Here is a 15822-nt window from a genome sequence, read left to right as displayed (position 1 = left end):
TAGAACTAGAATTTAACATTGAAGATGTTTTTTTTTACCTTTATCGACATTTAATGAACAGTACTAAGCCAATGTCTAAAGAAGAAGAGTAGTGAACTTGTTATTTTCCTTTTCTCCTAGGAATAGTATCTCTAGCTATGTTCCGTAATGTTATAGATTTTAGACTTGCAGTTAGATGGGAGAACAGTAGACCAATGGAGGTGTTAATATTCTTGTAGTATAAGTTCACTTTACTTTTTAATATCTATCTTTGTTATTAACTGTAATAGTTTGTATTCGTCATTTTTGTTAAAAAAAGTTGTTTCAAATAAACAGTTCGAACCATGCATGTAGTTTTTTCTTTCACATTGAATTTGTTAGCACATAAGAAACGTAGGAAATTCTCATTTACTTATCATCCCAACCAACAGAACACGGGATATCTAGCACACCAGATACCAAGACGGTAAGTCCTGCAGCAGTATCTCTTAAAGTCGCCAGGGGCCTATTATATGATAATTTCATTTTCCCAACACCATAACAGTGTTAATATACACACGATCTCTGTAGCATTATCCACCAATACTCAACATCACAGAGCCGGTCCGTGGATAGAAGTTGTGCGTCTACATCGCTACTGACGGTTGGTAATGTATGCGGACAGTAGTCAGTAGGGATTAAAAAACGCCATGCCACAATAAAACAGACCAAACATTTACCGCTGTGGCCGCCGTCCCTTTATATCCGACAAGACCGCAACGACACGCTCCTAACGTTCCACGGAAATATAAACATTGAAATTGCAAAACCCATTCCCACCATGCACCATGGGGAAAATGGCGGCACCCGTAAACGCAGGCTAAACCATATCGCAAACTGTAATATATGTAATATTATGTCTCAGGTTACACAATAGGCTCTTCTGAATTATACCCTCATTACTACAATCTCAGCATTCAGCTGACCGATGTCGCGACAACTGTTGGGTAACCAGGGGATATTGTTTGACCCTTAACCAAGGAATACTTCCGGGGCACATGACGCCGTCTTCCTGTTTACTCGGAGAGTCGAGAGCGACAGCGGTTTGGAAAAGTTCCCGTCCTTCCGAAACAAAAATCACAAAATAAGCGGCTTTAGAGACAACCTACTGGTGTTTGTGTGGACGACGAGGGTTCAAGTCTGTCCAGGTAAGACGATCTGTTGTATTTTTGACCCTAAAATTTCTAGATTTGACCCTTGATTTGACAGAATACTGAAGCGTGTCGTGTTACCCCTCAATTGTACTGGTAAGTCAGCTCCATTTCTTCTGCCTTCTGTGCGTGTTGGAAAATAGACCATAGTCATCGATAAATATGTTCCTTTGTAGCTTTGCTGTTTCCTCGTCTAAAGTAAAGAAAACTTTCTGTCACACTGTTTAATCAAGTCACACAGAAGAAGCGACGAGGAAGGCAGAAGATAACGTAAACAAATTTTGGGGCCCTTTAGAGTTTTACAGAGTGAGAGGTCTTTCTTTTATGAATCTAAAGCGTTGTAATCGTTAAAACGAGTGAAACTGCAGGTTTGCTAACGTTTATTAATAATTTGAAAGGAACTTTTGTAGTGTTCATTGTTGTTAAGAAACGTCTTGCTGGTATGAAGGGTGCAGTTGAAATATGTACGGTATACTGTAAACCCCTCCGTCCGCCCCCTGGCTGGGTACTTCCCACCATCTGGTGTTCATCATGGCGTGTTCCTTATTTTACGGGGAGGTTCAGTAACTGACGGGGAGGTTTACTAACTGATGCTTGGGCGTGTTTTCACATTAAGCGTTTTCCACTCAGTATTTGCACATTCGGGGACAACGTGGAACAAACAAAGCATCTGTTTTCGCTGAGAGATTTTACACATTTTACCGGAAAATTGATAAGATTTTTTAAAGAGATTCTTCTATTTTCACTGAAGCTACTAGCGTGGGGTGGCGTTTAGCGTCAAGAGTATTCCTTTGTTTTTGTTCTAATGTAATGAAACAATAGGTGTCGGCCCCTTTCGCATACGGTCACCTCATTAAAAACCCGTTTTTCATGACAAAATCGAAGCGGAATCCAAAGGCAAAGCGTCAGACTGCAGACCAGGTTCTTCTCAGCGCGTTTGAGCTTACACGCTGTGAATTGTCGTGATTTCTGCTTGTAGTTTGACAGAATTCTATTCGTTGCTTCTTTTTTCCATAAAGATTCTGTGTCAGTCAATGGAAGATAAACCGCATTTTTCGCCCCTCACCACGCCTCACTAAAAGGCATGCATTGTACACCCAATTAACTAAGGATGGAGCATCTTAAATGATCGTTTGTATTGTCTCTACAGAAGTTGCACCAGATCCAGAAGGATGTCAACAACAAGCAGTGACCAGGGTTTGGGTAACGTCAGGAGAAAGGCAAAAAAAGATTCTTCTGTGCGATCTAACAAAAAGGAGAAACGCTACAGATGTGAGGAGTGCAACAAGCAGTTCAGTCAACTATGTAACCTGAAGGCTCACATGCGGACTCACACAGGTGAGAAACCCTACACATGTGAGGAGTGCAGTAGGCAGTTTAGTCAGCAGGGTGATCTGAAGAAACACATGCGTACTCACACAGGCGAGAAACCCTTCAGGTGTGAGGAGTGTAGCAAACAGTTCAGTGTGCTGGGTAATCTGACGAAACACACGCGGACTCACACAGGGGAGAAACCTTTCAAGTGTGAGGAGTGCAGCAAGCAGTTTAGTGAGCTGTGCAGTCTGAAGAAACACATACGTACTCACACAGGCGAGAAACCCTACCGGTGTGAGGAGTGCAGGAGGCAGTTCAGTCAGCTGGGTGATTTGAAGAGACACACGCGGATTCACACGAGGGAGAAACCCTACAGGTGTGAGGAGTGCAGCATTCAGTTCAGTCAGCTGGTTGCTTTAAAGACTCACATGCGGACTCACACAGGCGACAAGCCCTACAAGTGTGAGGAGTGCAGGAGGCAGTTCAGTCAGCTGGGCAATCTAGAGAGTCACATGCGGACTCACACAGGCGAGAAACCCTACAAGTGTGAGGAGTGCAGGAGGCAGTTCAGTCGGCTGGGCAATCTAGAGAGTCACATACGGACTCACACAGGCGAGAAACCCTACAAGTGTGAGGAGTGCGGCAAGGAGTTCAGCCAGCTTTCAGGTCTGAAGAGACACATACGTACTCACACAGGGGAGAAACCCTACATGTGTGAGGAGTGCAGCAGGCAGTTCAGTGACCCGGGTCATCTGAAAATACACATTCGGACTCACACAGGGGAGAAACCCTACAGGTGTGAGGGGTGCAGCAGGCAGTTTAATCGGCTGTGCAATCTGAAGATTCACATGCGGACTCACACTGGGGAGAAGCCGAACACATGTGAACGCGTGGGGAGTGCAACAGGCAGTCCAGCAAGCCAGGTGATCTAACCCATGTGAACGCGTAAGCAGATGCGGATGTGAATCAGACAGTTCAAACAGTCAGTTGATTCTGAAGATTTATATGCCGTATCAGCACGTTTTCAGTAAAGTCACTTCAGATTTTGTTGCTGATACAACAACTTTTACGTTTTCTCCAAAAGTTTGTTTTTGTAGAAATCATTCCGGTCAAAGAACTGTAATTTCCAAAACAAACGATTTACTTTCTTTTTTTGTTAAATTTCCAGCATTAAGGATTCTACATACCCACATTTTCGACTGTTAAACTCCAGACTTGTCAAGTGACTTGTCAAGGAATGAGCAGCCCACCAAATCTGTGACGTCATGTGCGGAGACGGGCTTCTGTAAACTGTAACTTATGATCTACTGTTCACCGAGTCACGTTCTGTCTGCATAACCTGACGTCACAAAAGCTTTTTGTTCTTTCCGTGACAAAGACGATTTGGGCAGTTAAACATTTGGGCATTTTCTTTGCGTTAGATTTTTCAGTTTAACTTTGACCTAGCATCTTATTCAGCTGTTCAAGTAATTTGATTGTTTGCTTAAGCGTTACCAAAATAAGTTTCTAAAATGTTAGTTTAGTTTGAAGCGTATCATGTTCAAGTTAATTTCCTATCTTTTAACTTCTATGATCGTAAATCTTGTTTGATGGTTTTCTAACAAACTGGAACTTTATGTTGTTTTGTTACCTAGAACATAACATTGTTTTGTAAACTAGAACTTTACTTTGTTTTTGTGGACTAGAACGTAACATTGTTTTTTTTGTAAACTAGAACTTATTGTATAGTCATTAATATTAACAGACAATCAACAGCAACAAGTCAATGTCTGCAAGGTAAAAAGTACCTCCTTGAGCAGTGAACCTATAACCTGAGATATTGATAAGTGTATTTTATTTTCCTCTTCTAGGAAAAGTATTTCTAGCTATATTCTGTAACGTTTTATATTTTAGGCTTCTACTGTAGTTTTAGTAAATAACTGTAGTTTTAATTAAGCTAGGATAACAAAGACGGCCGGTATAGGTGTCTTGAATTTTGTTAATTCTAGTATTTAGTTACTAGTACTATTTGCTGTTATTTTTGATAGTTTGCTTTCATATCTTTGTAAACGGTTAGGTAGCTTGGTAATGTAGGCCCACAGTTTGAGTTTAGATAGGGAAACAATAAAACGAGAAAAATCAGTTATGTTTTTCTGAGACAAGTTCAGCTTAGTAACTAGTGTCTAGTTATCTTGTTGATGTTGATAAATGCATTGACCTATTTTGCTAACTTTTTTTTTTGAAAGAAACTATTAGAAACCGATTTGCGTGTAGGCTTTATTTAACATTGAATTTGTTACCACATAAGAATGGAAATTCACATGTTCTTATCATCCCAACCGTTAGAAGGCGAGATATACAGAACACCAGATATGAAGTCCTGCTGCAGTTTCTTTGAAAGTCACTAGGGTCCATTTATCTGATCATTTCATTTCCCAACACCTGAACAGTGTTAATATACACACGATCTGTGGGATTATCCACCAATGTTCAATATCACAGAGCCGGTCTGTGACTTAGTAGTCGAAGCTTTAATGTGCGTCTACAACGCTACTGACGGTTCGTAATGTATGCGGACAGTAGTCAGTAGGGACTAAAAACGTCATGCCACCATAAAACAGAGCAAACATTTATAATTGTGGCTGCCGTCCCTTTATATCCGACAAGACCGCAACGACACGCTCATAACATTCCACGTACGTCAATATTGACACATCGAAGTTGCAACACCCATTCCCATCATAGTTCATACACCACTGGCAATCAAAATGGCGGCGCCCGTGGACGCAGGCTAAACCATATCGCAAACTTGTAATACATGTAATAATTTTTCTCAGGTTATACAATTGGCTCTTCTAAATTGTATCCTCATTACTACAATCTCAGCATTCAGCTGAGCGATGTCGCGACAACTGTTTGGTAACCAGGAGATGAAAGGGGTTGACCCCAAACAAAATATTACTTCCGGGTCACATGACGATGTCTTCCTGTTTACTCGGAGAGTCGAGAGCGACAGCGGTTTGAAGAAGTTCCCGTCCTTCCGAGGCAAAAAAACACAACTTTCGCGGCTTTAGAGACGACCTACTGGCGTTTGTGTGACCGACTAGTCTTCAAGTTTGTTCAGGTAAGACGATCTGTTGTATTTTGATCCTAAAACTTTTGTAGATTTGACAGAAATTTAACTGAAGCGTGTCGTGTTTTTTGGTGGGGGTCCCGTCAACTGGTAACTCAGCTCCATTTTAAAATTACGTAAACAAAATTCTTGGGCCCTTGAGGTGTTTATTGATGATCTTTCTTTGATGAATTTATAGGGTTATAATCGTATCAATGAGTGGAAATGAAGGTGTGTTTAGGTGTATTCTTAGTCAATTTCTTACTACTTATTGGTGAAAACAATCGTCTTAGTTACTGGTTTGCAGGGCGCAGTTGAAATATGGACGGTATGCTGCAAACTACATGTATTTGCACATAATTTCTGGGACAACTGAGCTTGGACCACCCTGGATAAAGATTACAGAAATAAATAAATAAAATAAATAAACGTGAAACATGAAAAAACATCCGTTTCGCTCAAGTTTGACCGAATGATTTTACACATTATAAGATTTTTTGAAGAGATTCTTTGGTTTTCACTGTAGCTACAAGCCGCGGGTGGCGTTTAGGGTCAAGAGTCGCACTCCTTTGTTTTTGTCCTATTGTTATGCTCGTAAACAATAGATGTCGGTCCCTTTCGCATACGGTCACCTCATTAAAACCCGTTTTTCGTGACAAAGTCAAGGCGTCAGACTGCAGACCAGGTTCTTGTCAGCGCGTTTGAGCTTACACGCTTCTCTTTTCCATGAAGATTCTGTGTCAGTCAATGGAAGATAAACCGCATTTTTGCCCCTCACCACGCCTCACTGAAAAATGCATGCATTGTACACCCAATGGACCCTTCCAGCCGAACACCATAAGCCCCGCCCCTGTTCCATTTTGGGTTCTATTTCAAAACCTCGGTCAAAAACGGCGCGAGTTACAAAAACATGGCCGCCCCCGCTATAAGCTGAGGAAACCGACTGACTTCCGTTCAGCTTTTTGGGCCATTAAATCCTCTCAGAACGGGCGAAAGAAAAATGCTATGCATTCTTTCTGTATGGCCACATCCACTGGGTACTGTCGTTTTGAGGAGGGGCGTACATAGTTGCGGTAAGGTCGATATATATTCAGTCAAAGCGAAAGCGAGAGGCGCTCCATAATATTACCTTGTAGGTCGGCAAGAGTCACCGGTTTCTGACATGCGGTCGATGCAGGTGTAAAGCTGGGTATGTATGTCTATGACAGGATTTCTACCGCCTTTGTTGCGTGAATGTCATAGAGGGAGCTTGTACCACATGCCAAATATAAGACCCTACTACAAAGTCCACTAGTGCAGAACCCCGTCTCTTCTACGCACACTGCTTTACATGTACATCCTACCCAGGAACAAAGTAATGCTATGTAGCGCCTACCCTTCCCAAAACAACTATACTCAGCCAGTGTATTCTTCAACAAAAAAGGCAAAGCATTTTTCACTCCTGTCCCACTAGGTTTGTTTTTGACCGAGTATTCGAAATAGAATAGGGGATTCTATTTGTTCGATATGGCGTTCGGATGGAAGGCTCCATTAACTAAGAATAGAGCATCTTAAAAGATCGTTCGTATTGTCTCTACAGAAGTTGCACCAGATCTAGGAGGATGTCGGCAACAAGCAGTGCCCGGGGTTTTCGTGACGTCAGGAGAAAGGCGAAAAAGGATCCCCCTGTGCAATCTAACAAAGGTCCAAAACCCTACAGGTGTGAGAAGTGCAGCCGGCAGTACAGTCAGTTGGGTAATCTGCACACTCACATGCGGACGGAGAAACAGTACAGGTGTGAGGACTGCAGCAAGCAGTTCAGTCAGCTGGGTGATCTGAAGAAACACAAGCGGACTCACACAGGGGAGAAACCCTATAGGTGTGAGGAGTGCAGCAAGCAGTTCAGTCGGCTGGAATCTCTAAAGACGCACAAGCGGACTCACACAGGGGAAAAACCCTACAGATGTGAGGAGTGCAGCAGGCAGTTTAGTGTGCTGGGTGATTTGAAGAGACACATGCGTACTCACACAGGGGAGAAGCCTTACAAGTGTGAGGAATGCAGCAAGCAGTTCAGTCGGATATGGAATCTTAAGACTCACATGCGGACTCACACAGGTGAGAAACCTTACAGGTGTGAGGATTGCAGCAAGCAGTTCAGTGAGATAGGTCATCTGAAGACTCACATGCGCACTCACACAGGGGAGAAACCCTACAGGTGTGAGGAGTGTAGCGGGCAGTTCAGTAGGCTGTATTCTCTGAAGACTCACATGCGGACTCACACAGGTGAGAAACCTTACAGGTGTGAGGAGTGCAGCAGGCAGTTCAGTGAGCTGGGTACTCTGAAGAAACACATGCGGACTCACACAGGGGAGAAACCCTACAGGTGTGAGGCGTGCAGTAAACAGTTCGGTCGACTGGATAGGCTAAAGAAACATATGCAGACTCACACAGGTGAAAGATCCCACAGGTGTGAGGAATGCAGCAGGCAGTTCAGTGATCTGGGTGATCTGAAGACTCACATGCGCACTCACACAGGGGAGAAACCCTACAGGTGTGAGGAGTGTATCGGGCAGTTCAGTAGGCTGTATTCTCTGATGAATCACATGCGGACTCACACAGGTGAGAAACCTTACAGGTGTGAGGAGTGCAGCAGGCAGTTCAGTGAGCTGGGTACTCTGAAGAGACACATGTGGACTCACACTGGGGAGAAAGCTTACACATGTGAGGAGTGCAGCAGGCAGTTCAGTCGGCTGTATAGTCTGAAGAAACACATGGAAACTCACTCAACGGATCTTGTACAAGTGTGAGGAGTTCAGCAAGGATGTCCGTAAGCTTTGTCATCTTAATCATTAAGATGACCAAGCTGATGAAAATGCTTGCTTGTGAGTCAGCTTGTGTCAATGGACCCTTTCAGCCGAACGCCAAAAGCCCCGCCCCTTGTTCGATGTCGGGTTCTATTTCAAAACCTCGGTCAAAAACGGCGCGAGTTGCAAAAACATGGCCGCCGCCGCTATTAGGCTGAGGATATTGACTGACTTCGGTTTAGCTTTTGGGGCCTTAAAATCCTCTCAGAACGGGCGACAGAAAAATGCTATGCATTCTTTGTGGGAGGCTACATCCACTGGGTACAGTCATTTTAGGAGAGGACGTATATAGTTGCGTTAAGGGCGATATAATTTCAGTCAAAGCGCAGGTGGGAGGCGCTCCATAATATTACCTTGTTAGTGGGCAGGAGTGCCCAGTTTCTGACATGCGGTCGATGCAGGTGTAAAGCTGGGTACGTATATATGTGACAGGTTGTCTACCGCGTTTATTGCATACATGGCATGTGCATACATGCTTAGGAGACAAACCAAATTAAGAAGAAAGTAGCTCGGTCACTCGCGGAGAGGGAGCTTGTACCACGTGTCAAATATAAGACAACACTACAAAGTCCGCTAGTGCGGAGTCCCGTCTCTTCTACGAACATTGCTTTACATGCGCATCCTGTCCAGGAAGAAAGTAATGTGGTGTAGCGTACACCCTTCCCAAAACAACAATACTCGGTCGGTATAGTCATAAACAAAAAAGGCATAGCATTTTTCTTTGTCCATTCCTGTCCCACTAGGGCTGTTTTTGACCGAGTATTCGAAAAAGAATAGGGGGTTCTATTTGTTCGATATGGCGTTCGGCTGGAAGGGTCCATTAAATGGACTCAAGTTGACTCACACAGGCGAGAAACAGGTGTTGGTTGCACTAATGAAGCCAACAGGTGGGGAAGTGAATCAGATCCGACAGTTCAGTCAGCGGTTGATCCTGAAAAGTTACATGCACTGACACGTTGTCAGTAAAGTCAGTTCACTTCGTGTTTTTGAGGCCTCAGCCTTTTCTGTTATGGTGTTCATTTTGATCCCATGTAACTAGTGAAGTTCAGTTACCCGTGGTGTTCCAGAATTTAGTTTCCACGATGGTAGTTTTGTTGGTTCTGTATCATGTTCAACTTTTTTCCTGTTTTGTAACTTCTATTAAGTAGCAAACTAGAACTTAACTTGAACTTGTACGTTTTTGTATCTTTATGGACATTTTTACACACAGTAGCAAGGTTTGTCCTCAAGGAAAATGTAGAATTTTGTTTCTAAGATGTTTTGTTGAAAGCGCATTGTGTTTTGAATTTGATTCCTATCTTTTGACTTTTATGACGGTTAATTCATGAGGTTTTTTTTTTTTTAAATTATTTTGTAACAAACTTACTAATAGAACGTAACATTGGTTCTGTACCTTATGGACATATGGACCGTAGCAAGTTAATGTCTAAAGGGGAGAAAGAACCTTTACGTGTGAACTTACAACCTAAGATGATGATAATCCATTGTTATTGTACTCTAACTGGAAAAGCTCTAATAGGAAAAGCTATGTTTAAGAACGTTACCATTTCAGTTAAGATAAGAAAACTAGCAGAAGTGTTAAGAATTTTGTAAGATAAGTATACTAATTAGTAACGTGTTGTTAATGTTTACTTGTTTTGAAAAAAAATGCTTTAAAATAAACACTTCGAAAATAAACATTCAGTTTTTCTTTCACATTGAATTTGTTACCACATGATAAGTATAGAAAATTCTCATTTACTTATCATCTCAAACATTTGAACGCGATATATCCAGTACACGGGATACCAAGACCGGAAATCCTGCTACAGTGTCTTTGAAAACCACTAGAATATCTAGCATACGACATACCAGAAGTACTGCTGTAGTAGCTCTGAAAGTCACTAGGGGCTGATTTTCTGATTCCTTTATTTTCCCAACACATCATTGTTAAATACAGACACACACAATCTCTGAGTATGGTCCACCAACACCCGATATCACAGAGCCGGGGTGTGGCTAGAATCTTTAATGTGCGTCCACGCTACAACAATTATTAGAGTTATACAATGGGTTCTACATTCAGCTAAGCAGAGGTTCGGCTCCGGCTATGATCAGGGGGAAAACATTATTTTCAAGACACAAAAAAGGGGGACAAAATATAAAGCCTAACAAAAAACACCTAGAAATACGTCAAAAAATGGTCTGTTTAAAGAATGCAATATCGCGATATGTATATATTTATATAATAATAATCTTCATTGCAAGCCCATGCTCGATGGCTAATTGCAGACAAAGTAAAGTAGTGATATACATAATTGTTTACTTTATAGACAACGGGAACTATAGATGAATCAAAATGAATAAAAATCAAATCAAAAGAGAAATAACGTCTAATCTAAATCTATATATGGCCTCCTTCGGTCAATGTTGACCATGGTAAAATCCTAAAATCCTAATTGATATCAGCCCTACAGCGTCGACTGTGGCTAAACAGTCCTATACGAGAATGACAGTCCCTGCCACATATCGCGACAACTGTTAAGTAATCAGGAGCTGGTGTCTGACCCATGATTACAGAAAACTTCCGGGTCATCTCCGCAGCAACTTCCTGTTTACTCGAAGCGGCGAGGCCGAGAGCGGTTTGGAAAAGTTTCCGTCTTTCCGAAGCAAAAACCACAACTTTCGCGGCTTTAGAGACAACCTACTGGTGTCTTTGTGCAAGTTTGTTCAGGTAAGACGATCTGTTCTATCTTGACTCTAGAATCTCTGTAGATTTGAAAGAAAACTGAAGCGTGTCGTAATTTCGTTGGGGATTCGATCCCCCTAGCTTAACTGGTATCTGAGCTCTTTTTTCTGCCCTCTGTTGAAAGATAGACCACGATACTTATGTTCCTTTGTAGCTTTGCTGTAACTTTCTGTCACACTGTTTATTTAATCCACACAGAGGAGGCGAGGAGAAAAGCTGAATATAACGTAAACAAATTTTTGGGGCCCTTGAGGGGTTAACAGAGGGGTCTTTCCTTCATCAATGTATGGCGTAGTAATCGTAAAAAAACGAGTGGAACTGCAGGTGATTTACTTGTATTAGTAATTGCAGATGCAATTTTGTAGTTTTTATTGGTGTTAAGAAACGTCTTGCCGGTATGAAGGGCGCAGTTAATATATGTACGGTATACTGTAAACCCCTCCGTCCGCCCCTGGGTCGAAACTTGCAACATTCTAACATCTGGTGTTAATCATGGTGTGTTCCTTATTTTACGGGGAGGTTCAGTAACTGATGCTTGGACGTATTTTCAAATTTAGGGTTTTCTCTTTGTACTTTTACGGACAATTAGGAACAAAAATAGCCTATTTTGCTGACGTTTGACAGAGTGATGTCACAAAGTTTGTTTTCACTGTAGCTAGTACAAGCGTGGTGGCGTCTTTCGTCATAAGTCGCACTCCTTTGTTTTTGTCCTATTGTTATGCTCGTAAACAATTAGATGTCGGTCCCTTTCGCGTGGTGATTATTGCGGTTGCATAAGATTCGTACATTTCCGCGTAGTGATTCATGCGTCTCACATAAGAAAATTAGATCATCCGTACGAATGCCATATAATTCGTGCAAATGCTTATGCACCCCTGAATTCAGTCTTTTGACTGCAGTGCAAGTCATATATATTGTTAAGTAATGTTTACAATGTCGATTGTTGAATAAACCATTCATACCAACGGAATATCATCAGGATCCAATCCAGGTTTTCCGAGTTATGTTGTTCAAATACACACACATACCTTCATACAAAGACACATACAAATAATACAAATTGTGCTTATAGTAAAGATACACACAGACGCAGACAGACACAAATGTAGGCACACGTATACACAGACAGATGCATACAGACTCACACATAGACACACAGACACACACACACTCAGGTACACACACAAACACACAGACACATACACACATATGCTCACACACACACACACACTCAGGTACACACACACAGACACACACACACACACACACATATAGATGCACAAACACACAGACACACACATGCACACATACACAGTACACAAACACACAAATGCAATCACACCAAAACATTCCTTTGTGGCGAAGATAGTAAATATTGATGAATATTTTCTAACATGATCGTTCCTATTGTCTCTACAGAAGTTGCACAAGATCTAGAAGGATGTCGACAACAAGCAGTGCCCGGAGTTTGGGTGACGTCAGGAGAAAAGCGAAAAACGATTCTTCAGTGCGATCTGTCAGAGAGGAGAAACGCTACAGGTGTGAGGAGTGCAGCAAGCAGTTCAGTGTGCTGGGTGCTCTGAAAACCCACATGCGATCACACACAGGAGAGAAACCCTACATGTGTGAGGAGTGCAGCAGGCAGTTCAGTCGACTGGGTCACCTAGAAGAACACATTCGTACTCACACAGGGGAGAAACCTTACAACTGTGGGGAGTGCAGCAGGGAGTTCAGAAAGCTGGGTCATCTTACGGAACACATGCGGACTCACACAGGGGAGAAACCCTACATGTGTGAAGACTGCAGCAAGCAGTTCACTTTGTTCCATCATCTTAAGGCACACAGGTTGACTCACAGCGGTGAGAAGCCGTACATTTGTGACGAGTGCAGCAGGCAGTTCAGTCGGTTTGGTAAGCTGAAGAGACACATGCGGACTCACACAGGGGAGAAACCTTACACGTGTGAGGAGTGCAGCAAGCAGTTTAGTCGGTTGGGACACTTGAAGATACATATACGGACACATACAGGTGAGAAACCCTACAGGTGTGAGGAGTGCAGCAGACAGTTCAGTCTTTTTCATCATCTGAAGACACACATGCGGACTCACACATTGGAGAAACCCTACAAGTGTGAGGAGTGCAGCAGGCAGTTTAGTCAGCTGGGTGCTGTGAAGGAACACATGCGGACTCACACAGGGGAGAAACCCTACCAATGTGAGCAGTGCAGCAGGCAATTCGTTCAGCTGGTTGCTCTTAAGACTCACATGCGGACTCACACAGGTGAGAAACCCTACAAGTGTGAGGAGTGCAGCAGGCAGTTCAGTGTGCTGGGTGCTATAAAGACTCACATGCGGACTCACACAGGGGAGAAACCCTACAGGTGTGAGGAGTGCAGTAAACAGTTCAGTCGACTGGATAGTCTAAAGAAACACATGCAGACTCATACAGGTGAAAAACCCTACAGTTGTGAGGAGTGCAGCAGGCAGTTCAGTGAGCTGGGTCATCTGAAGAGTCACATGCGGACTCACACAGGGGAGAAACATTACAATTGTGAGGAGTGCAGCAGGCCGTTTAGTGAGCTGGGTACTCTGAAGAGACACATGCGGACTCACACAGGGGAGAAACCCTACAAGTGTGAGGAGTGCAGCAGGCAGTTTTCTCGGCTGTATAGTCTGAAGAAACACATGGAAAAACACAAAACAGAACTTGCACAAGTGTGAGGAGTTAAGCAAGCATTTAGGTCACTTTGTCATCTTAATGGACACAAACCGGGTCACATTGTTCTCTTTAAAAGCTTACTCACACGGGTGAAAAAAGGTGTGAGGAGTACTAATGAAGCCAGCAGGTGGGGAAGTGAATCAGATCCGACAGTTTAGATAGCGGTTGAACCTGAAAAGTTACACGCACTGACACGTCAGGAAAGCCAGTTCAGTGCGCGTTTTTTTTATACGTAGCCTTTTCTGTTGTGGGGTTCGTTTAGATCCCATAAAAATAGCGAAGTTCAGTTACCCGTGGTATTTTAAAAGTTAGTTTCAAGATGGTAGTTTCGTTGATGTGTATCATGTACAGTTCTTTTTTGTACCTTTTTCTTTATGTATATAGTGAAGTTCCCTAGCCTGTGGTATTCTAGAATGAAGTTTCCAAGCAGGTAGTTTTGTAGTATGAATATCATGTTCAAGTTCATTTTCTGTTTGTTAACATCTCTGTTGGAATATTGTGAATGTTGTTTGAATTGATTCGTAGCAAACTAGAAGCCAACTAGAACTAGCAGGCTTTGGTATATTCACATACAGTAGTAGTACTGAGGTATTTCTACATGGAAAAAGGGAGAATTTTGTTTGCTGTTTTGCAATTTCTTGAAAGATACACAGTAGATCGTGTTTAATCGTTTGCTAATGAAGTAGAACTGAAAGTAACATCCTTTTTTAAATAGAACCTAACATTTATTTCGTAACTAAGCTAGAAGCTAACACTGATTTGTAAAGTAGAACTAAAACTTAACATTGGAGATTGTTTTTGTACCTTCATCGACGTTTAATGAACAGTACCAAGTCAACGTCTAAAGGGGAAAGGTATTGAACTTATTATTCTCCTTTTCTCCTAGGAATAGTATCTCTAGCTATGTTCCGTAACGTTATGGATTTTAGACTTGCAGTTAGATGGGAGAACAGTAGACCAATAGAGGTGTTGATAATTCTGTAGGATAAGTTCACTTTACTAATAAGTATCTAGCTTTGTTGTTGATTTCAATAGTTTGTATTGATCTATCTTGTTAAAGGTTGTTTCAAATAAACAGTTCGAACTATGCCTGTAGTTTTCCTTTCACATTAAATGTGTTAGCACATGAGGGGTATAGTAATAATTCCCATTTACTTATCATCACAACCATAAGAACACGAGATACCAAGACCGGAAGTCCTGCTGCAGTCTACCGATTAATCATTAAGTTTCCCAACACCACATCAGTGTGAAATACTAGTAGACACAATCCCTGCTCACCAATAGCCGATATCACAGAGCCGAGATGCGTCCACGCTACAACAATTATTAGAGTTATACAACGGGCTCTGCATTCAGCTAAGCAGAGGTTCGGCTCCGGCTATGATCATGGGGGAAACATTATTTTCAAGACACAAAGAACGGGGGACAAAACGGGCGGAAAGACTAACAAAAAACCTAGAAATACGTCAAAAACAGTCTGAGTCGAACCTCTGCTTGAAGAAGGCAATATCGCCACATGGCTTCCTTCGGTCAATATTGACCATGGTAAAATCCTAATTGATATCAGCCCTATAACGTCGACTATGGCTAAACAGTCCAATACGAGAATGACAGTCCCTTCCACATATCGCGACAACTGTTGAGTAATCAGGAGAGGGTGTCTGACCCAAGATAGTAGAATACTTCCGGGTCATCTCTGCCGCGGCTTCCTGTTTACTCGAAGTGGCGAGAGTGACAGCGGTTTGGAAAAGTTGCCGTCTTTCCGAAGCAAAAACCACATCTTCCGAGGCTTTAGAGACAATACATGAATACACTGGTGTTTTTGTGCAAGGCTAGGATTCAAGTTTGTTCAGGTAAGACGATCTGTTGTATTTTGACTCTAAAACTTCTGTAGATTTGACAGAAAACTGAAGGTGTCATGATTTTGGTACGGCACTAGGGGTCCCGTCAACTGGTA

The 15822-nt window shown here is 42.4% G+C and overlaps 2 protein-coding genes across 2 annotated transcripts in view; both read left to right on the top strand.

The window, feature by feature from the left end:
- The window catches only part of LOC118427815 (zinc finger protein 678-like), a 161529-nt gene that overhangs the window by 36796 nt on the left and 108911 nt on the right, over positions 1–15822 (top strand). The gene's annotated exons all lie outside the window — the stretch shown is intronic.
- LOC118427945 (zinc finger protein 726-like) lies at positions 2342–14065 on the top strand. The gene is made up of 6 exons (XM_035837912.1): positions 2342–2493; positions 3043–3413; positions 3697–3775; positions 7154–7621; positions 7700–7778; positions 13451–14065. Exons 1-6 carry the CDS (start codon positions 2342–2344, stop codon positions 13862–13864), a joined length of 1563 nt encoding a protein of 520 aa, XP_035693805.1. The 3' UTR covers positions 13865–14065.

The sequence above is a fragment of the Branchiostoma floridae genome, chromosome 12 (genome assembly GCF_000003815.2).
Source record: "Branchiostoma floridae strain S238N-H82 chromosome 12, Bfl_VNyyK, whole genome shotgun sequence".
NCBI lineage: Eukaryota > Metazoa > Chordata > Leptocardii > Amphioxiformes > Branchiostomatidae > Branchiostoma > Branchiostoma floridae.
The sequence above is the reverse complement of the archived record's forward strand: the minus strand, read 5'-3'. Positions and strand labels throughout refer to the sequence as shown.

Bases quoted from the DNA above. Each gene is read 5' to 3' on its own strand.
- LOC118427945 (XM_035837912.1), top strand. From the start codon at position 2,342: ATGTCAACAACAAGCAGTGACCAGGGTTTGGGTAACGTCAGGAGAAAG. The intron at 3,776-7,153 runs GTAACTTATGAT...TTGTCTCTACAG, and splicing joins GAGACGGGCTTCTGTAAACT to AAGTTGCACCAGATCTAGGA. The intron at 7,622-7,699 runs GTTCAGTCGGAT...TGAGGATTGCAG, and splicing joins TGTGAGGAATGCAGCAAGCA to CAAGCAGTTCAGTGAGATAG.